The sequence below is a fragment of the Cottoperca gobio genome, chromosome 17 (genome assembly GCF_900634415.1).
Source record: "Cottoperca gobio chromosome 17, fCotGob3.1, whole genome shotgun sequence".
Classification (NCBI taxonomy): domain Eukaryota; kingdom Metazoa; phylum Chordata; class Actinopteri; order Perciformes; family Bovichtidae; genus Cottoperca; species Cottoperca gobio.
The window spans coordinates 23,427,222-23,451,924 of record NC_041371.1 but is presented as its reverse complement, the minus strand read 5'-3'; the positions used below and the strand labels follow the sequence as shown (position 1 = coordinate 23,451,924).

At 39.3% G+C, this 24,703-nt stretch overlaps 1 protein-coding gene across 2 annotated transcripts in view; it reads right to left on the bottom strand.

The window, feature by feature from the left end:
* LOC115022950 (choline transporter-like protein 5-A) overlaps nt 1–24,703 on the bottom strand; it is a 47,005-nt gene continuing 22,302 nt past the window's right edge. The window contains exons 4-22 of one of the 2 annotated variants that reach the window (XM_029454071.1): nt 11,684–11,768; nt 10,375–10,459; nt 10,041–10,169; nt 9,654–9,714; nt 9,394–9,517; nt 8,821–8,904; nt 7,645–7,757; nt 7,222–7,353; nt 6,562–6,661; nt 6,386–6,478; nt 6,104–6,191; nt 4,836–5,104; nt 4,640–4,734; nt 4,094–4,197; nt 3,923–3,996; nt 3,161–3,231; nt 2,884–2,972; nt 2,458–2,542; nt 1–1,654 (exon numbers count right to left, since the gene is read on the bottom strand). In XM_029454071.1, coding sequence (XP_029309931.1) covers nt 1,557–1,654; nt 2,458–2,542; nt 2,884–2,972; nt 3,161–3,231; nt 3,923–3,996; nt 4,094–4,197; nt 4,640–4,734; nt 4,836–5,104; nt 6,104–6,191; nt 6,386–6,478; nt 6,562–6,661; nt 7,222–7,353; nt 7,645–7,757; nt 8,821–8,904; nt 9,394–9,517; nt 9,654–9,714; nt 10,041–10,169; nt 10,375–10,459; nt 11,684–11,768 — 1,979 coding nt within the window. In that variant the 3' untranslated portion in view covers nt 1–1,556. The remainder of the gene's footprint in view (nt 1,655–2,457; nt 2,543–2,883; nt 2,973–3,160; nt 3,232–3,922; nt 3,997–4,093; nt 4,198–4,639; nt 4,735–4,835; nt 5,105–6,103; nt 6,192–6,385; nt 6,479–6,561; nt 6,662–7,221; nt 7,354–7,644; nt 7,758–8,820; nt 8,905–9,393; nt 9,518–9,653; nt 9,715–10,040; nt 10,170–10,374; nt 10,460–11,683; nt 11,769–24,703) is intronic. The other variant, XM_029454072.1, reaches the window with a different exon arrangement.

The following is a 24,703-nucleotide window of genomic DNA, read 5'->3' as shown; positions in this document are numbered from 1 at the left end:
AAACATATTCGTAGTGCAGAAATATATATTGATTGAGGTAGACAAATACATATGATAGTCTTTCCAGAGTGGATTAATACAATCAGGATTAATTTACTTCACACTACGCATAGGGATACACGCTGTAAGGGCAGAACAGACACTATATTCTATTATATTAATACAAACAGAGTACCACTACTTATTTGTATTATTTTATGTCTCTTTCTATACTCAGCTATATTTATTTATTTCCTTGTGGTCCTGCAACACATTTCCCCGCAGGAATGAATCAAGGTGTATCTTGTTGTATCACCTGACACGGTTTACGTTCCTCTCTCTTGATTAGGTTTGACTTGGCTTCTGATTTAAATTGAAAGTTTACGTCCTGCTGTGTTCGAGGCTTGGATAAATGAGCTAAAGCGTTTACTTGAGGGGACTATGAGAGTGTACAGACAGTTATGTGAATGTGAAGATTTGGGGCATTAACAATCTCAGTGTAACAAAGCCTGATCATCAGTTGACCTTTGACCTCTCAGCTCTGAATCTGTTCCAGGTCTCTCTGTCTGCTTTCATCACTAAGCTCTCACGTGACATTTTAGTTATCAATTGAGTAAGAGGTTTAAGGCTCTGACATCAGATAGAAGAACAAACATGGTGTGATGTTCTACCACCAATCAGCTGACCCCCCTGCAATGCAATCCAACTGAACATATTCATGAAAAAACATCCAAAATCACTTTACAACTAAATTGTGGAACTAATATGAGATTTGTTGTTTTTAATTTACCTTTTAGTTTCATGTATGTGCTGAAGACAAAGACATGCTTATTATTTTTTAATTAAGATATGGATATTGTATTTGAATCAACTTTTACAAATCAAAAAACACATATTACAAATACAAAAATCAACCTTATAAAAATGAACGGATGTTAAACAATGGCAGATTTAAACACTCAGTAGTAAGTTAATGCTTCAGTGCCTCTGCAGAGGTCAATGTACAGGCTGGCTCTTATTTTCACTCAGTGTGGGCACCTCGCTCAGTGTGGGGACGTCGCTCAGTGTGGGGACGTCTCTCAGTGTGGGGACGTCTCTCAGTGTGGGGACGTCTCTTTGTATGAGGATATCTCTCAGTGTGGGGACGTCTCTCAGTGTGGGGACGTCGCTCAGTGTGGGGACGTCTCTCAGTGTGGGGAGGTCTCTCAGTGTGGGGACGTCTCTCAGTGTGGGGACGTCTCTTTGTATGAGGATATCTCTCAGTGTGGGGACGTCTCTCAGTGTGGGCACGTCGCTCAGTGTGGGGACGTCTCTCAGTGTGGGGGCGTCTCTTTGTATGAGGACATCTCTCAGTGTGGGGACTTCTCTCAGTGTGGGGACGTCGCTCTGTGGGGACGTCTCTCAGTGTGGGGACGTCTCTCAGTGTGGGGACATCGCTCTGTGGGGACGTCGCTCAGTGTGGGGACGTCTCTCAGTGTGGGGACGTCTTTTTGTATGAGGACATCTCTCAGTGTGGGGACGTCTCAGGACGTCATAAACCTGAGCAGACGGCTGCTGATGGAGGATCCCATACTGTATTAGCGCAAATGATTGGATTTTCCCAGAATTCTGTGCAGCTCTGGGGACATGAGGAAAGGTTTTTCTGAACTACCATCATGCCTCTCCAAGTCATCACCTGGTTGGACCGATACAAAGAAGCATGAGAGGAAAAAGCCGGTATGGGCAGATGATGATAGATGGGGGGGATGAATGGGTGTGACGGAGGTGGTGGAAGTCAAGGATGGAGTTCAAGTTTGAGGACAAGAGTCAAATCAAGAGGCATGGAAGGGAAGTAAAGTAGTGGGATAGCAGGGTCATTTAAAATGAAGAAGAGACAAAAGGACAGATAGAGGTTAAATGAGATGAACACCATGTGGTTGAACACTACAGGATTCACTCAAAGCATCCAACCAAAATATAATAAGAAAATGTATATATCAGTAACATTTGGAGAAAGAAACTTGGCATATTCATACTTGCTACTGGGTGGATGAATATATCCAAAGCTATAACAATACCTTAAATGAACCTTGTTGATATTTTCAGGTTAAATGCTCAGGACAGTTTAAAGGAAAAATAGTTTGTCTAAATGAGTGCATCAGTCTATGAAGTGTCAGCGTGTCATAATGCTGACACTTCTGAGTGTTAGTAATGTTCTTGTTAACATGGATGTGACTTCTAATTCTGCAGAAAACTTAATCGTAGATTGGAAGACAGCAGTGTGTGACAGCTGTGACAAGAAGGGCTGATATTTGATTTTCAAACAGAATATATGGTGTCAGTATTGATATCACTGCACATGTAAAATGCTGCCAGATATTCATTTTTGAATTGTATGTTAGGAATACATTTCTTTCTTACGAAGTGACCAGTCACTTTATCGATGTCTTACATAACAGCAGCAGTGTACTACACACAGTATTTAAAGTGTTCACTTACAGAAGCAGAGGAAGAGTGTGTCAACACACATGGCATAGACGCTAAAGAAAGCATGAGCGATCAGGAAGGCCCCGATCACCACCGTCTGTCATGTGGAAACACAGGTTAGAAACTACATTAGTGTGGGCTCAACATGCTTCTAAAGAAAGGGAATGTTTATATTTTATATATGTCTTTCTTTGTATTTCCATGTCCAGTTCCATGACTGTATATCATTTATATTCCTGTGGATTACTGGCCAGAGGTAGATTATGTGCAGATTAACACAAACGGTCACCAATTCAATCTTTACATCCAGGTTAGTGAGATGAGAACCTGCAATGATTGTTATTGCAAAAAGGATGTGTGTGTGTGTGTGTGTGTGTGTGTGTGTGTGTGTGTGTGTGTGTGTGTGTGTGTGTGTGTGTGTGTGTGAGAGACTCTCACTAGCAGGGGGACCCAGTAGTAGTTGAGAATGGGCACTTCCTCTTGGATAACAGGGATCTTCTTGGTGAAGAATAAGAATGCAACCACACCTGAGAGAGACACACACACACACACACACACACACACACACACACACACACACACACACACACACACACACACACACACACACACACACACAGTGTTAATGCTTCACATTAACATTAGAGCTTTCTAATAATGTTAATGTTTCATATTAATATAAAGCTCCAGTGTTATGCTGTATATTGTCACTTACCAACTCCTCCTGCTATCAGCACTTTGCCCAGAAACAACAGGAAGTCTGTCACTCTGTCTAGAACTGCAGTCCTGCAGAGAGAGTGGGAAAGTTCCACCTCACCACTCATCCGACACATGGCTTCAAACTGTCAGAGCCCTGATTGACAGCCATGTGATGGGGCTGTGTCACTCACACATGGAGTGTGTTCACTGGCTCTCATAATCATAAACAGCCTCTCTTACAGCATAAAGACTAAAATAACTTCATAAAAACCCTGTGAAAACAAAACCTTTAAAAGGCCCAGAGTGAGCTGTACATGGATAATCATCGGCTCATCATAGGGTGTTCGACACACATTTCTATAAAGCATGCACACTGTGTTGTTGTTTAGTATAACTGAAAAATTATTTATTAAACAAATAAACTCCGGTTGACATCAAAGAAATAATATAAAAAATACAAATATAATGTGATAAGGCGATTTAATGCCGTCTAATGTGGTCAGAACACTGCAGCTTCTCCGCCATCAAACCCACAAACAAAACATTTCCTCTGTGTATTTAAAGTCTCGTGCCCACTACAGGTGGAGCGTGACATCACACACACTCATTCACAAAAAGGGGAGAGCACATTATCACTCCACTGGATTACATAAAGTAAATTTACGGTTCATATTAATATAAATCATAAATCACACTTTTAACCATAACTCAAAAGATATCTTTTAGATATTTTCTTTCCAAAACCAAAAGCTCTAAATGGCTTCAACAGTCTCCTTACCTCACCACATTCCTCATGAGCAGGAAGAAGGCTTCTCTGGCTGAGGTACACAAGTTCTTACCATAGATCGCCACCTGGTGGAGAACAGACCAGAGACAGCTTTCACAACAAGAGAAAATGAACAACGATGGCTTGTATTTATTCTACTTAGCACTACTTTGACCAACTCACCATGATATAAGCATTACGGTTCATGTAGCGTATGAACTTCTCCAAACACCAGAAACAGCACTTCAGACAGTTCAGTATGAACCTGGACAGACTGCTGTCCACACCTACATGATACACATGGACAACATCAGTATATTGGATATTTGTTATAATTATTGTTATCTGTGCAGGACAGAGCGCAGGACACTTTGCAGGACATAGTGAAGGACAGACTGCAGGACTCAGGTGGGACGAGAGAAGGACTGTGTTTACATCAATGATGCTGGGGGCTCAAAGTTGATGGACAATGTTTCTCATGTGTTTTTGTGCTGCTGTTTACATTCCTCACTCCTCTCTGTTTTTGTTTTGTTTTTCTTGTGTAGTGTAATGGACTAGGTTACAACTGCATTGTGTTGTGCAACCCTGTGTTGCAGAATGACAATACGTGATCCTTGAATCCTTGAATAGTGACAGCAGTATCACTATAGTAGCAGGAAGGATGTGTGTGTGTGTGTGTGTGTGTGTGTGTGTGTGTGTGTGTGTGTGTGTGTGTGTGTTTGTATTAACCTTTTAGTTTCTGCTCCAAGTATTCCAGAATGATCCGCAGCAGCTGTGCAGCTGACAGAATTAGAGCTCCAAATGCCAAAGAGCCTGTGTGATACCTGAAGATTCAACTCACTGTTACATTGTTATGCATTACTGTGGAGAATGATGAAAGATGAAACACAATTTGTCAGGCTTGTTCTCCTGAGTGAGTCCTCACCTGATGGCCCTGCTGAATGATGAGAAGAGGGGACATGGTGGGATATCCTGAGGCTTCCTCTTGGCCCAGTAGTAGCTAGCAAACGTCCCAGCCAGGGTGCACTGCTCAAGGGCCAAGCTGAAGTTGATGAGCCAGAGGCCGAGCAGCAGGTTGGACAGCTGCAGCAGGAAGAGGTGGTGGTGGTAGGACGTCTCCCCCCCATAGAAGGCGAACAGACACTGAGAGCCTAGACACGAAGCTGATGTGGAGATGATGCTTCTGTTGAAGCTCTGACAGAAGGACAGTTATTTACCCGGGCCTTAAGTAGCTTTGTGCTATTTGCATTTTATTCATTAAAATATGATTTAGTGTGCAGACTGAGGTTGTGTGGTAAGTTGATGTGAAGGAGTGCACAACATACACTATATGCATTTATACAGAATGTGCCATGGTATACAGTAAGTTTGAAAATATATTAGTTATGTCCAATAAAATACAATAAAAAGAGTGTAATTGTTTTAGAAATATACATATACATTAAAGTAGAACACTTCTTGTACAAATAATGTATTTTATTTTGTAAGAAAAAAACAATGCGGTGATTTAAAGAAGTGACACCGCAGAGATGTAACCCTTTCATAGATAGCAGACAGCTTTTAGTTTCTTTGTTAAATCAACTAATGGGTGAAGACAAGACTCAAACTAACTACTGTAAGAATGTGTTTGTTTAACAACAGTTCTTATCTGTCGAAGTGTAAATGGTCCTTATGCTTCAAGCTAGTGCTGGTCAGCTCCTCTAACACAGCTCAGGTGGACGTTTGAACTTTTCTCTCAGCTCTTTTTATACGTTCTTCATGCTGGTAATTCTGTCACGTTTTGTGTTAACTAAGCGCAGACCTATGAATTATAAACATTTATATATTTGGCCGTTGGAAATGGTATCAGACCTTTGGACGACACTTTATACAAACTACTTAATGAAGCACACTGACCCTTACAGTAAGTGCACTCCCCAAGTCTTCAGTATGTTAATAAGCACACCACTTTGTGGGATATTTACATGTGCACCACAATTAACCATGAGGAAAGTTTGTGCCACACACAGAAGCAAATATAATGTAAATGAGCCCAGCAGCAGAACAAAACTACATATCTCCCCAAACACACAATGTTTCGCTGCCTTTCATTTCACAGTGCAAAGCCACTGCAGACCTTTAGTAAATATGGGCAGTTTGACTGTTTAACAGCCTGAAAACATACTACTACAGTAATACTAAGACGTATTGTACCTCAGGGTTGCAGGTGCTGTTGGCATGGTGACAGCTGACGTCAGGAGACATGACTCTGTAGACGGCCTCACCTGACGAGGCCAGGTAACTTTCACAGTGAGGGTTAAAGACACAACCAACAAGTTGCTGACAAAGCTGCTGAAATAGAAAACCATATCTATCCTCTGGGTCCTGAATAGTTTCATATATATCATGAGTGACTTCAAATGAGTCTCTCAGTTCTGACCCCAAGAAGTGAACATAACATGTAAATGTGTGTGTGATGAGCACTGCGAAGGATACACAGCAGTAACGGCCCAGTACGAGATGCAAAGAGTCAGCAAGAGAAAGGTGATGACTGGAAAGAAGAGCGTGGACATGATGTGACTGATGGCTCTGCAACAACACAGAAAACAACTATCATCACACAGTATTGCTTTTAATCACATGATTCAACTTTTAGGATTTAGACTTCATACTTGCTGGCCTCTCTGAGCAGGGCGATGGCCACTCGCACTCTTCTCCGTAAGAAGATCAACATCAACAAGATGGAAGCTTCTGTCACTGCCAGAGACACCACTGACACACAAACAACACACACACTATATTTTCAGGGGTCAAAGGAGTTGTGTAGTTTTATTTGTTACATTTTTGCTTTAATTCCCTCCAAGAGTACTGTTCTGAAAATGATTTCCGATCCCCCTAAGAATAATTATGTCATTATAGTCTGAATTACACAAGCTTGAATGGTCCATACATATGGATATTATTTAATATTTCATTGGATATGCAAATTGTGTATTTGCATATGAGAGAATTTGCTCATCAAATCACAGACATCTTTTGTTTGCCTGCCTTTAGTTCACAAGTAAAACAAATGATGCATTATGTCTGCTTCATAAAGGATCAATGATTATCATGTCTTTTCAATAGTCCGATGTTGATGTGAAATAGTTGGATGAAAAACAGACTTCATTAACCCAATAAAATATAACTATACCATATTGAAAACAAATTGCCAAAACATTACATTTGTATTTGAGCAATTTCTGTTAAAGTTACTTTGTTGTGTCCCATGGGAGGAAATTGAGTTGGAGAAAGGGAATTCCTGTGAAATGTCACAAGGCAAACAGACTTACATAATATGATCCATGTCTGAGAGAGCTGTAGATACACCTGCAGGTCAGTCTGCAGGCCCACTTCTACAATGGCAACATCAGAGCCGGGTCTGTGTCTCAGCCGGGACAACTCCATGCAGCAGTACCACAAACCTGCACACACACACACACACACACACACACACACACACACACACACACACACACACACACACACACACACACACACACACACACACACACAGGTTTCAGAAACCGTTTTACTACTTATCTCATTGTTTCTTTGACATAGTTAAGTTAAAGTTCAATAATAGTAATAAAAGCAGTTCCTTTCAAGTGAAGGTGTGTCAGCAATAAAGGAGGAGCTGGGATGTGAGACCGATTAGAATGATAAGATTCAAGTAAAAAATCCCTTGAACCCAAGGTGAAGCCCTGAGTACACACCGTATGCCAGCAGCAGTATGACAGTGATGATGGTCGTCCACAACAGCAGGCCAGCAGTGAACCTCAGCAGCAGGATGAAAAGTAGACTCACAGCCAGGGATAAGAGCAGACCTCTGTCACACATGCACACATAAAAACATTATGTTAACAGAGAAGCTTTTGCATGTCGTTGCAACTTGAAGTTGAAACTTGGTAGTCATCCATATCTCTTCACGTTTGTCCATATTTTAAAATGGTCAACTACCTTCACATGCTTTTTCTAAAACTAAATTATTCCAGGTTTATCACAGTGTTTCAAAGTACAAACATATCAACATTGTAAAGCAGGGGTCTTCAGTGTTTTTCAGGCCCAGGACCCCCCAAACTGGTGTAGCGTGGAGCAGGGACCCCCTACTGTATATAATGTATAGAAGGAGCTTGAAGAGGTCCATGCGACGGGGGAGCTGTTTGGTCTGGATGAGGTACGTGGGAAGTGGGAGGGTGCGTGGCACAAATTTCTTTGAGTTCACCCCGCCCTTCGCGAAACACAGCGGTGGAGGGAATGTGAATGCGCACAGCATTTTTGTTGTTTAAAAACGTAGGGTACAAGCGGGTACAAGCGGGTACAAGCGGCCGAAATGGGTTTTCTCAGACGGCTGGCGTCTCCCTTAGAGATAGGGTGAGAAGCTCAGCCATCCGTGAGAGACTCGGAGTAGAGCCGCTGCTCCTTTACGTTGAAAGGAGCCAGTTAAGGTGGTTCAGGCATCTAGTAAGGATGCCACCTGGGCGCCTCCCTAGGGAGGTGTTCCAGGCACGTCCAGCTGGGAGGAGACCCCGGGGAAGACCCAGGACTCGGTGGAGTGATTATATCTCCTCACTGGGAATGCCACGGGATCCCCCAGTCGGAGCTGGGGTTCCCTACTGGAGCTGCTGCCCCCGCGACCCGACCCCGGTTAAGCGGTAGACGATGGATGGATGGAAAAACGTAGTGTGATAGTAACACAAGCTGAGAAGAGTCAAACGTACATACATACACACACACACACACACACACACACACACACACACACACACACACACACACACACACACACACACACACACACACACACATTACATACATACACTATAGTAAAAATCTTTGAGACGAGTTTAGATGTTGTGCTTGTACACAGATGCTGTTGTATGTATAGTTACATGAGTATCCATGCCCATGACTTGGCATAATCTTCCACTATCTTCATGCCCAGCTCCTTAGTGTCCACCAGTCCTGTTATACCCCTGCACACAGGAGACAGATCAGCGATTAGACAAGAAATTAACATAAAAAGCAGAGAGACTCGTCCCATCAATGTTGCATTAAAGACAAAGACATTAAAAAGACAGAGAGAAATGCTGTGTCTGACAATTCCTATGACCTATTTTATACAAACATATCTGGTTTATTGTACAATGGAATAATTGTGGAAGTTAAAATCAACTGGTGACAAGGGAAACATAATAATAATAATAATAATAATAATAATAATAATAATAATAATAATAATAATAATAATAATAATAATAATAATAATAATAATAAATTGTATATGTAAAGTGCCTTTCCAAGCTACAAGCAATCTCAAGGCGCTAATGAAGGTAAGTCAGGGGAATTGGAGGGGACTGTTGGTTGGATGACGTGCAGTTGGTTCTTTAGTGCAAAGTGATCTTTGACAGGTAGACACAGCAAAAGAAAGAAATGTAAAAAAGATGTAGTAGAAGTTACAGTACTTGGCAGCATGTTGGAGTTCAGTGACACTGCGGGCCATTTCCAGAGCGTCTTTAAAGCTGGTTCTGTTAGCTACAGTCACAGTCCCATTCAGAGTGATGAAGTCTGGTAGACATCTCTGGAGAACTGACACACACACACACACACACACACACACACACACACACACACACACACCCTTAATGAAAACATCTAATTGTATATGTATATGACCTAGTTTTACATAATTAGATGAAACGTTTAGAAGCTTGTCCATCCTTACATGGTCTACTAGGGACAATCATGGAGGGACAGTCCTCATCTCGTAGCACCTGAGATACTGGCTGGAAGAAACAGACAGTTGTGATACTTTGTGACGATATTTGGTCCGCACAAACGCAAAGAGAACAGAGACAAACTTCTAAAATGAGGTCATTGTTGTTGCTTTGAACATGTTTCCAGCAGGATGCCGAGATGTATTCCTGAGGTCTGCAATCCTTTGGCTTCACCTTGAGATTCTGTCATAAAAGTTTTACCCAGGATCCACTTTGACTCCCACAATATTGTATGACTACTACACACTTTATGCTGTCCATTACTACTCTAATCTAAGCACATAAAGTATTCCTGCTCAGTGTGTTAAACAGTGTGTTTCTAAAGACATAATTACCTTGTCAGGGTTACTAAAGCCAGGCTTACAGAACTGTCTGTAATATTCCCAGTAGCTCTTGCTGAGCATGTGTTGCAGCTGCATCTCAGTGTAGGTGGCAAACCTGTCCGGGCACTTTGTCACACACATCTGGAAGAAAATGATCACATGGAGTACATTTGTGATTTTATTGACTTCTGTCGCAGTCAGCTAGTAAACAACACTTTTATATTAACAACTGTAATCTTGCCTCAGTTAATGAGCATTAGACAATATGTGACACTTTCTGTTAGCGTGTGACACATTCAACATATCTCGTGATAAAGCTGCAGATAAGCATCAGGGAATGGAGTACCTGAGTTGTGGGGCACTGCAGGTTGATGAGTATAGTTGGGTTGGCACATTTCAAGATGTTGAAATAAAATAGGATGGGTTTCTTCCTACAAAAAAGTGTTCATGTTAAAGCACATATAAAGTACATCATCAATCTGTGGAGTTCCAAAAGTAATTTCACATCTCTGTAGTCTGCAGTTCCTTCTTTACATGTTCCACACAATGTTTCTGAGCCTCTGCTCAAGGACAGATTATTGGGTAGAAGCATGTTGACCGCCTCGTTGTAATACTCTTTGTTTGTGGTTGTTTGTGGTTTCAAACACTTCAATTATCCAATTCTGAAATACTTACTGGTGGCTCATCCTCACAAACACAAGTTTAAGAGTCATTGATGTTTGTTGAGGAGTTGGAATAAGAAGGTACCACATGGATTTGACTGCCTGTTTTCCTTTTTTAAAGCTAAAAAATGTTTTTAAATTACAACATAGGAGAAAATTGACAGAGAAGGTTGAGAGTGTGAAAGGTTAAATAGCAAACAGTCTTTTTGGTAAACTCTTTTATATTGATATTACAGCAGAAGCTGTAATATCTACAGGGAGTAGAAGTTTAGGAGAGGTACGTACTAATAAAGGATGAGCTGCTCTCACACTACGCTGTCTCCCCACTGCAACTATCTGAATGTACAAATTGTAGCGTCTACTGATAGTTTACATCAATCAATCAAATTATATTTATATAGCCCAGTATCACAAATGACAATTCTGCCTTAGGGGGCTTTACAATACAGCATACAACAACCTTTGTCCGTAGACAAACATGTGGTTCACAATAACTAAGGGAGAGTTAGCCTTCTCTGGCCTTCATTACCTGCAGCCACTTGTTGAGGGAGTGCGCAAAGTGTCAGACACATAGAATCAAGACAATCCAGGTTTTAGTAAAAAACAAAAAGAGATAACGCCTTTTAATGTCAGTGGGCTCTTCTGCTCTGTCACTTACTCTTCAGCATGTAGCAAGGAATCAGCAGTAGGTGGCAGCACAACGCAGAGAAACATACAGTACGTTTGTGTGTGTGTGTGTGTGTGTGTGTGTGTGTGTGTGTGTGTGTGTGTGTGTGTGTGTGTGTGTGTGTGTGTGTGTGTGTGTGTGTGTGCTGCTTCATTGCTTTGTCTTTCTGTATCTCTGACAGACACACACACTTATAATTTTCTTGCAGCCTATCATTCATCACTATGGTTGTTTCAGTTCATTCAGAGAGATTCAGATCGTTGGAAATATCACACCAAGTGAGTGAAAATGTGGGAAAGACTGTAAAGAGAGTAAAACAGACTTACGCATTGGGAGTCCCCTTCTGACCACAGAACTGGCCATAGCTGTTGGTTGGGTGGAGCACCTTCCTGGGATCCCCATGTAACCAGGCTGACAGACAGACAGACAGACAGACAGACAGACAGACAGACACGTTACCTTTAAGTATGTTTACTAAAGTAAACATTGTGCGTTGTCCCAAAGATGAATGTGTATCTAGTACAGAGCTCGTGCAAAACATGCCTGTTCAGAATGACCAATTGCATTGGCCTGTTTTATTGCTCCAAGCTACACCTTTCATGACACAGATTGACGAATGAATTAGAGCATGGATTTAATTAGTGGAGGTATTTTCAGTGACAAGATGTTTTCTAAAAATGGATAAATATTGGCTGATAAGCAGGTTTATTATTTTCTTCTACACTAGTGGTATAAAGGATTGTAGAAATGGACTATCCTCTCTGCACAAAGGAATTAGTGTGATAAAGGGGTAAAACACCTTTTCTTACTAGTAAACTTTCTCGTCGTTGTCGCATTCTGAGCCTCACCCTCAACAGTGCAGTGAAATTGTTAATGTAAATATATAAAAATGAAAGAGTGAAAGAAAGCAGATATGTGTGAGTGTGTGTGGCACTGATTCAATTGAAGGAAGGATGTGACAAAAAAAGTGATGGGGGCTAAGTACAAGGTACAGAGAGAGAGAGAGAGAGAGAGAGAGAGAGAGAGAGAGAGAGAGAGAGAGACAGAGAGAGACAGAGAGAGACAGATGGTGATGTCATCCGGAATGATGTCATCAGTGTTTGGTACTGGAGTGGACTGATTATTTGTGTGTGTGTGTGACTATGTATGTATGTATGTATGTGTGTGTGTGTGTGTGTGTGTGTGTGTGTGTGTGTGTGTGTGTGTGTGTGTGTGTGTGTGTGTGTGTGTGTGTGTGTGTGTATGTATGTCTGTGTCCATGCTCTTGAAACTTGCACCCATACAATCACATACAGTACATGCACAGGTTTAATATTTGTGTGTGTATAAATAACATCTAGTGTGGTTAGTGCATGCATGTGTGTGTGTAGTGGGATAGTTAGTTCATGTGCTTTTTATAGGGTGATGTCACCAGTAGCCCCAAGTAACGCACGCACACACCCACACCCACACACACACACACACACACACACACACACACACACACACACACACACACACACATACAGAACTCCATTTACCTCTTCTGCTCTTTGGGAATGAGCTCATACTGTGATAGTGGCAACACACGTAAGAGCAATTATGGTAGTAGTAAAAGCACTATCTATAGTAAAGAAATAATAATGTTTATTATTATTATTATTATTATATTATTAATGTTATTATCATATATGAATAGCAGTAGTAGCTTCAGCAATAGCATAAATCAATTGCATTAGTAGTCGCAGGTAAATATCACCAGACAATTCTTTCAACCTTTTGCCTGTGATAACACAAATTCAAGATCATTTTTAAATAGTTTGGGCATTTTTGCACATCTAACTAAGAGACAAGAAATTTCTCTCTGTCTGTCTGTGGGTAAGGATGTCCTTTGCATATCTCGAAAACAGTTCATCCAATTTATTTGCTCAGGACCCAGGGACTTTAGGGTTCTGCAGACTGAATCGAGCAATGCGTCTGTAGTTCACTTTAGCGGCTTGATGCTGGAAACTAGCATTGCATGATGGATGCTGATAATACTAATGTTACATGATACATGGTGAATATACTAATGTTACATGATGGATGCTGAATATATTAACGTTACATGATGGATGCTGAATATACTAACGTTGCATGATGGATGCTGAATATACTAATGTTGCATGATGGATACTGAATATACTAATGTTACATGATGGATGTTGAATATACTAATGTTACATGATGGATGCTGAATATACTAATGTTACATGATGGATGCTGAATATACTAATGTTACATGATGGATGCTGAATATACTAATGTTACATGATGGATACTGAATATACTAACGTTACATGATGGATGCTGAATATACTAATGTTACATGATGGATGCTGAATATACTAACGTTACATGATGGAGGCTGAATATACTAACGTTGCATGATGGATGCTGAATATACTTATGTTACATGATGGATGCTGAATATACTAATGTTGCATGATGGATGCTGAATATACAAATGTTACATGATGGATGCTGAATATACTAACGCTACATGATGGATGCTGAATATACTAACGTTACAAGATGGATGCTGAATATACTAACGTTACATGATGTATGCTGAATATACTAACTCACATCATGGATGCTGAATATACTAACGTTGCAAGATGGATGCTGAATATACTAACGTTACATGATGGATGCTGAATATACTAACGTTACATGATGGATGCTGAATATACTAATGTTACATGATGGCTGCTGAATATACTAACGTTACATGATGGATGCTCAATATACTAACTCACATCATGGATGCTGAATATACTAATGTTGCATGATGGATGCTGAATATACTAATGTTACATGATGGGTGCTGAATATACTAATGTTACATGATGGATGCTGAATATACTAATGTTACATGATGGATGCTGAATATACTAATGTTACATGATGGATACTGAATATACTAACGTTACATGATGGATACTGAGTATACTAACGTTACATGATGGATGCTGAATATACTGACGTTACATGATGGATGCTGAATATACTAATGTTACATGATGGTTGCTGAATATACTAACGTTACATGATGGATGCTGAATATCCTAATGTTACATGATGGATGCTGAATATACTAATGTTACATGATGGATGCTGAATATACTAATGTTGCATGATGGATGCTGAATATACTAACGTTACATGATGGATGCTGAATATACTACTAACTCACATCATGGATGCTGAATATACTAATGTTGCATGATGGATGCTGAATATACTAACGTTGCATGATGGATGCTGAATATACTTACGTTACATGATGGATGCTGAATATACTTATGTTACATGATGATGCTGAATATACTAACTCACATCATGGATGCTGAATATACTAATGTTGCATGATGGATGCTGAATATACTAACGTTGCATGATGGATGCTGAATATACTTACGTTACATGATGGATGCTGAATATACTAACGTTACATGATGGATGCTGAATATACTGACGTTACATGATAGATACTGAATATACTAATGTTACATGATGGATGCTGAATATACTAATGTTGCATGATGGATGCTGAATATACTAACGTTACATGATGGATGCTGAATATACAAATGTTACATGGTGGATGCTGAATATACTAACGCTACATGATGGATGCTGAATATACTAACGTTACATGATGGATGCTGAATATACTAATGTTACATGATGGATGCTGAATATACTAACGTTACATGATGGATGCTGTATATACTAACGTTACATGATGGATGCTGAATATACTAACGCTACAAGATGGATGCTGAATATACTAACGTAACATAATGGATGCTGAATATACTAATGTTACATGATGGATGCTGAATATACTAATGTTACATGATGGATGCTGAATATACTAATGTTACATGATGGATGCTGAATATACTAACGTTACATGATGGATACTGAATATACTAACGTTACATAATGGATGCTGAATATACTGACGTTACATGATGGATGCTGAATATACTAATGTTACATGATGGATGCTGAATATACTAATGTTACATGATGGATACTGAATATACTAACGTTACATGATGGATACTGAATATACTAACGTTACATGATGGATGCTGAATATACTAATGTTACATGATGGTTGCTGAATATACTAACGTTACATGATGGATGCTGAATATCCTAATGTTACATGATGGATGCTGAATATACTAATGTTACATGATGGATGCTGAATATACTAATGTTGCATGATGGATGCTGAATATACTAACGTTACATGATGGATGCTGAATATACTAACGTTACATGATGGATGCTGAATATACTAACGTTACATGATGGATGCTGAATATACTAACTCACATCATGGATGCTGAATATACTAACGTTACATGATGGATGCTGAATGTATCAACTCACATCATGGATGCTGAATATACTAACGTTGCATGATGGATGCTGAATATACTACTGTTACATGATGGATCCTGTATATACTAACGTTGCATGATGGATGCTGAATATACTAACGTTACATGATGGATGCTGAATATACTAACGTTACATGATGGATGCTGAATATACTAATGTTACATGATGGATGCTGAATATACTAACTCACATCATGGATGCTGAATATACTAATGTTGCATGATGGATGCTGAATATACTAACGTTGCATGATGGATGCTGAATACACTTACGTTACATGATGGATGCTGAATATACTAACGTTGCATAATAGACGCTGAATATACTAACTCACATCATGGATGCTGAATATACTAACGTTGAATGATGGATGCTGAATATACCAATGTTGCATGATGGATGCTGAATATACTAACATAACATGATGGATGCTGAATATACTAATGTTACATGATGGATGCTGAATATACTAACATTACATGATGGATGCTGAATATACTAGCGTTGCATGATGGATGCTGAATATACTAACGTTGCATGATGGATGCTGAATATACTAACGTTGCATGATGGATGCTGAATATACTAACGTTGCATGATGGATGCTGAATATACTAACGTTACATGATGGATACTGAATATACTAACGTTACATGATGGATGCTGAATATACTAATGTTACACGATGGATGCTGAATATACTAACGTTACATGATGGATGCTGAATATACTAATGTTACATGATGGATGCTGAATATACTAACATTACATGATGGATGCTAAATATACTAACGTTGCATGATGGATACTGAATATACTAACGTTGCATGATGGATGCTGAATATACTAACGTTGCATGATGGATGCTGAATATACTAATGTTACATGATGGATGCTGAATATACTAACGTTACATGATGGATGCTGAATATACTAATGTTACCTGATGGATGCTGAATATACTAATGTTACATGATGGATGCTGAATATACTAATGTTACATGATGGATGCTGAATATACTAATGTTACATGATGGATGCTGAATATACTAACGTTACATGATGGATACTGAATATACTAATGTTACATGATGGATGCTGAATATACTAACGTTACATGATGGATGCTGAATATACTAATGTTGCATGATGGATGCTGAATATACTAACGTTGCATGATGGATGCTGAATATACTAACGTTGCATGATGGATGCTAAATATACTAACGTTGCATGATGGATGCTGAATATACTAATGTTACATGATGGATGCTGAATATACTAACTTACATCATGGATGCTGAATATACTAATGTTGCGTGATGGATGCTGAATATACTAACGTTGCATGATGGATGCTGAATATACTTACGTTACATGATGGATGCTGAATATACTAACGTTGCATAATAGACGCTGAATATACTAACTCACATCATGGATGCTGAATATACTAACGTTGAATGATGGATGCTGAATATACCAATGTTGCATGATGGGTGCTGAATATACTAACATTACATGATGGATGCTGAATATACTAATGTTACATGATGGATGCTGAATATACTAACATTACATGATGGATGCTGAATATATTAACGTTGCATGATGGATGCTGAATATACTAACGTTGCATGATGGATGCTGTATATACTAACGTTGCATGATGGATGCTGAATATACTAACGTTACATGATGGATAATGAATATACTAACGTTACATGATGGATGCTGAATATACTAATGTTAGATGATGGATGCTGAATATACTAACTCACATCATGGATGCTGAATATACTAATGTTGCAAGATGGATGCTGAATATACTAACGTTACATGATGGATGCTGAATATACTGACGTTACATGATGGATGCTGAATATACTAATGTTACATGATGGTTGCTGAATATACTAACGTTACATGATGGATGCTGAATATCCTAATGTTACATGATGGATGCTGAATATACTAATGTTACATGATGGATGCTGAATATACTAATGTTGCATGATGGATGCTGAATATACTGACGTTACATGATGGATGCTGAATATACTAACGTTACATGATGGATGCTGAATATACTAACGTTACATGATGGATGCTGAATATACTAACTCACATCATGGATGCTGAATATACTAACGTTACATGATGGATGCTGAATATACTAACTCACATCATGGATGCTGAATATACTAACGTTGCATGATGGATGCTGAATATACTAATGTTACATGATGGATGCTGTATATACTAACGTTGCATGATGGATGCTGAATATACTAACGTTACATGATGGATGCTGAATATACTAACGTTACATGATGGATGCTGAATATACTCATGTTACATGATGGATGCTGAATATACTAACTCACATCATGGATGCTGAATATACTAATGTTGCATGATGGATGCTGAATATACTAACGTTGCATGATGGATGCTGAATATACTTACGTTACATGAAGGATGCTGAATATACTAACGTTACATGATGGATGCTGAATATACTAACGTTGCATGATGGATGCTAAATATACTAACGTTGCATGATGGATGCTGAATATACTAATGTTACACGATGGATGCTGAATATACTAACGTTACATGATGGATGCTGAATATACTAACTCACATCATGGATGCTGAATATACTAATGTTGCATGATGGATGCTGAATATACTAACGTTGCATGATGGATGCTGAATATACTTACGTTACATGAAGGATGCTGAATATACTAACGTTACATGATGGATGCTGAATATACTAACGTTGCATGATGGATGCTAAATATACTAACGTTGCATGATGGATGCTGAATATACTAATGTTACACGATGGATGCTGAATATACTAACGTTACATGATGGATGCTGAATATACTAATGTTACATGATGGATGCTGAATATACTAACATTACATGATGGATGCTAAATATACTAACGTTGCATGATGGATACTGAATATACTAACGTTGCATGATGGATGCTGAATATACTAACGTTGCATGATGGATGCTGAATATATTAATGTTACATGATGGATGCTGAATATACTAACGTTACATGATGGATGCTGAATATACTAATGTTACCTGATGGATGCTGAATATACTAATGTTACATGATGGATGCTGAATATACTAATGTTACATGATGGATGCTGAATATACTAATGTTACATGATGGATGCTGAATATACTAACGTTACATGATGGATACTGAATATACTAATGTTACATGATGGATGCTGAATATACTAACGTTACATGATGGATGCTGAATATACTAATGTTGCATGATGGATGCTGAATATACTAACGTTGCATGATGGATGCTGAATATACTAACGTTGCATGATGGATGCTAAATATACTAACGTTGCATGATGGATGCTGAATATACTAATGTTACATGATGGATGCTGAATATACTAACTTACATCATGGATGCTGAATATACTAATGTTGCGTGATGGATGCTGAATATACTAACGTTGCATGATGGATGCTGAATATACTTACGTTACATGATGGATGCTGAATATACTAACGTTGCATAATAGACGCTGAATATACTAACTCACATCATGGATGCTGAATATACTAACGTTGAATGATGGATGCTGAATATACCAATGTTGCATGATGGGTGCTGAATATACTAACATTACATGATGGATGCTGAATATACTAATGTTACATGATGGATGCTGAATATACTAACATTACATGATGGATGCTGAATATATTAACGTTGCATGATGGATGCTGAATATACTAACGTTGCATGATGGATGCTGTATATACTAACGTTGCATGATGGATGCTGAATATACTAACGTTACATGATGGATAATGAATATACTAACGTTACATGATGGATGCTGAATATACTAATGTTAGATGATGGATGCTGAATATACTAACTCACATCATGGATGCTGAATATACTAATGTTGCAAGATGGATGCTGAATATACTAACGTTACATGATGGATGCTGAATATACTGACGTTACATGATGGATGCTGAATATACTAATGTTACATGATGGTTGCTGAATATACTAACGTTACATGATGGATGCTGAATATCCTAATGTTACATGATGGATGCTGAATATACTAATGTTACATGATGGATGCTGAATATACTAATGTTGCATGATGGATGCTGAATATACTGACGTTACATGATGGATGCTGAATATACTAACGTTACATGATGGATGCTGAATATACTAACGTTACATGATGGATGCTGAATATACTAACTCACATCATGGATGCTGAATATACTAACGTTACATGATGGATGCTGAATATACTAACTCACATCATGGATGCTGAATATACTAACGTTGCATGATGGATGCTGAATATACTAATGTTACATGATGGATGCTGTATATACTAACGTTGCATGATGGATGCTGAATATACTAACGTTACATGATGGATGCTGAATATACTAACGTTACATGATGGATGCTGAATATACTCATGTTACATGATGGATGCTGAATATACTAACTCACATCATGGATGCTGAATATACTAATGTTGCATGATGGATGCTGAATATACTAACGTTGCATGATGGATGCTGAATATACTTACGTTACATGAAGGATGCTGAATATACTAACTTTGCATAATAGACGCTGAATATACTAACTCACATCATGAATGCTGAATATACTAACGTTGAATGATGGATGCTGAATATACCAATGTTGCATGATGGATGCTGAATATACTAACATTACATGATGGATGCTGAATATACTAACGTTGCATGATGGATGCTGAATATACTAACGTTGCATGATGGATGCTGAATATACTAAGGTTGCATGATGGATGCTGAATATACTAACGTTGCATGATGGATGCTGAATATACTAACGTTACATGATGGATACTGAATATACTAACGTTACATGATGGATGCTGAATATACTAATGTTACATGATGGATGCTGTATATACTAACGTTGCATGATGGATGCTGAATATACTAACGTTACATGATGGATGCTGAATATACTAACGTTACATGATGGATGCTGAATATACTAATGTTATATGATGGATGCTGAATATACTAACTCACATCATGGATGCTGAATATACTAATGTTGCAAGATGGATGCTGAATATACTAACGTTACATGATGGATGCTGAATATACTAATGTTACATGATGGCTGCTGAATATACTAACGTTACATGATGGATGCTGAATATACTAATGTTGCATGATGGATGCTGAATATACTAACGTTACATGATGGATGCTGAATATACTAACTCACATCATGGATGCTGAATATACTAACGTTGCATGATGGATGCTGAATATACTAACGTTGCATGATGGATGCTGAATATACTAACGTTACATGATGGATGCTGAATATACTAACGTTACATGATGGATGCTGAATATACTAATGTTACATGATGGATGCTGAATATACTAACTCACATCATGGATGCTGAATATACTAATGTTGCATGATGGATGCTGAATATACTAACGTTGCATGATGGATGCTGAATATATTTACGTTGCATGATGGATGCTGAATATACTAACGTTGCATAATAAACGCTGAATATACTAACTCACATTATGGATGCTGAATATACTAACGTTGCATAATAAACGCTGAATATACTAACTCACATCATGGATGCTGAATATACTAACGTTGAATGATGGATGCTGAATATACTAATGTTGCATGAAGGATGCTGAATATACTAACATTACATGATGGATGCTGAATATACTAACGTTGCATGATGGATGCTGAATATACTAACGTTGCATGATGGATGCTGAATATACTAAGGTTGCATGATGAATGCTGAATATACTAACGTTGCATGATGGATGCTGAATATACTAACGTTACATGATGGATACTGAATATACTAACGTTACATGATGGATGCTGAATATACTAATGTTACACGATGGATGCTGTATATACTAACGTTGCATGATGGATGCTGAATATACTAACGTTACATGATGGATGCTGAATATACTAACGTTACATGATGGATGCTGAATATACTAATGTTACATGATGGATGCTGAATATACTAACTCACATCATGGATGCTGAATATACTAATGTTGCATGATGGATGCTGAATATACTAACGTTGCATGATGGATGCTGAATATACTTACGTTACATGAAGGATGCTGAATATACTAACGTTGCATAATAGACGCTGAATATACTAACTCACATCATGGATGCTGAATATACTAACGTTGAATGATGGATGCTGAATATACCAATGTTGCATGATGGATGCTGAATATACTAACATTACATGATGGATGCTGAATATACTAACGTTGCATGATGGATGCTGAATATGCTAACGTTGCATGATGGATGCTGAATATACTAAGGTTGCATGATGGATGCTGAATATACTAACGTTGCATGATGGATGCTGAATATACTAACGTTACATGATGGATACTGAATATACTAACGTTACATGATGGATGCTGAATATACTAATGTTACATGATGGATGCTGTATATACTAACGTTGCATGATGGATGCTGAATATACTAACGTTACATGATGGATGCTGAATATACTAACGTTACATGATGGATGCTGAATATACTAATGTTATATGATGGATGCTGAATATACTAACTCACATCATGGATGCTGAATATACTAATGTTGCAAGATGGATGCTGAATATACTAACGTTACATGATGGATGCTGAATATACTAATGTTACATGATGGCTGCTGAATATACTAACGTTACATGATGGATGCTGAATATACTAATGTTGCATGATGGATGCTGAATATACTAACGTTACATGATGGATGCTGAATATACTAACTCACATCATGGATGCTGAATATACTAACGTTGCATGATGGATGCTGAATATACTAATGTTACATGATGGATGCTGTATATACTAACGTTGCATGATGGATGCTGAATATACTAACGTTACATGATGGATGCTGAATATACTAACGTTACATGATGGATGCTGAATATACTAACGTTACATGATGGATGCTGAATATACTAACTCACATCATGGATGCTGAATATACTAATGTTGCATGATGGATGCTGAATATACTAACGTTGCATGATGGATGCTGAATATACTTACGTTGCATGATGGATGCTGAATATACTAACGTTGCATAATAAACGCTGAATATACTAACTCACATCATGGATGCTGAATATACTAACGTTGCATAATAAACGCTGAATATACTAACTCACATCATGGATGCTGAATATACTAACGTTGAATGATGGATGCTGAATATACTAATGTTGCATGATGGATGCTGAATATACTAACATTACATGATGGATGCTGAATATACTAACGTTGCATGATGGATTCTGAATATACTAACGTTGCATGATGGATGCTGAATATACTAAGGTTGCATGATGGATGCTGAATATACTAACTCACATCATGGATTCAGCCATCCCTGTGGAGGTTGGGGGCATTGAACCTGAGTGGGCGATGTTCAAAACCTCTATTGCTGAAGCTGCGGTGATGAGCTGTGGTCTCAAGGTCTTAGGTGCCTCAAGGGGCGGTAACCCTCGAACACCGTGGTGGACCCCGGTGGTCAGGGAAGCCGTCCGACTGAAGAAGGAGTCCTTCCGGGTTATGTTATCCGGGAGGACTCCGGAAACAGTTGCAGGGTATCGAAGGACTAGAAGGGCGGCAGCTTCTGCCGTGTCAGAGGCAAAGCAGCGGGTGTGGGAGAAGTTCGGAGAAGCTATGGAGAAGGACTTTCGGTCGGCACCAAGGTGCTTCTGGAAAACCATCCGGCACCTCAGGAGGGGGAAGCGAGGAACCATCCAAGCTGTGTACAGCAAGGGTGGGACCCTGCTGACTTCAACTGAGAAGGTTATCGGCCGGTGGAAGGAGCACTTTGAGGAACTCCTGAATCCGACTAACACGCTCTCTATGGTTGAGGCAGAGCTGGAAGCTGATGGGGGATCATCGTCAATTTCCCTGATGGAAGTCACTGAGGTAGTCAAACAACTCCACAGTGGCAAAGCCGCAGGGGTTGATGAGATCCGTCCAGAAATGCTGAAGGCTTTGGGTGTTGAGGGGCTGTCTTGGTTGACACGCCTCGTCAACATTGCGTGGAGTCTGGGACAGTGCCTAGGGGTTGGCAGACCGGGGTGGTGGTTCCCCTATTTAAAAAGGGGGACCAGAGAGTGTGTGCCAACTACAGGGGTATCACACTTCTCAGCCTCCCTGGTAAAGTCTACTCCAAGGTACTGGAAAGGAGGGTTCGGCCGGTAGTCGAACCTCTGATTGAAGAGGAACAATGCGGATTCCGTCCTGGTCGTGGAACAACGGACCAACTCTTCACTCTCGCAAGGATCCTGGAGGGGGCCTGGGAGTACGCCCATCCGGTCTACATGTGTTTTGTGGATCTGGAGAAGGCGTATGACCGGGTCCCCCGGGTGATACTGTGGGAGGTGCTGCGGGAGTATGGGGTGAGGGGGTCACTTTTGAGGGCCATCCAATCCCTGTACGCCCAAAGCGAGAGTTGTGTCCGGATACTCGCCAGTAAGTCGGACTCGTTTCCAGTGAATGTTGGCCTTCGCCAGGGCTGCGCTTTATCACCAATCCTGTTCGTGATTTTCATGGATAGGATATCGAGGCATAGTCGTGGAGGAGAGGGGTTGCAGTTTGGTGACCTGAGGATCTCATCGCTGCTCTTTGCAGATGATGTGGTCCTTATGGCATCATCGGTCTGTGACCTTCAACAGTCACTGGATCGGTTCGCAGCCGAGTGTGAAGCGGTTGGGATGAGGATCAGCAC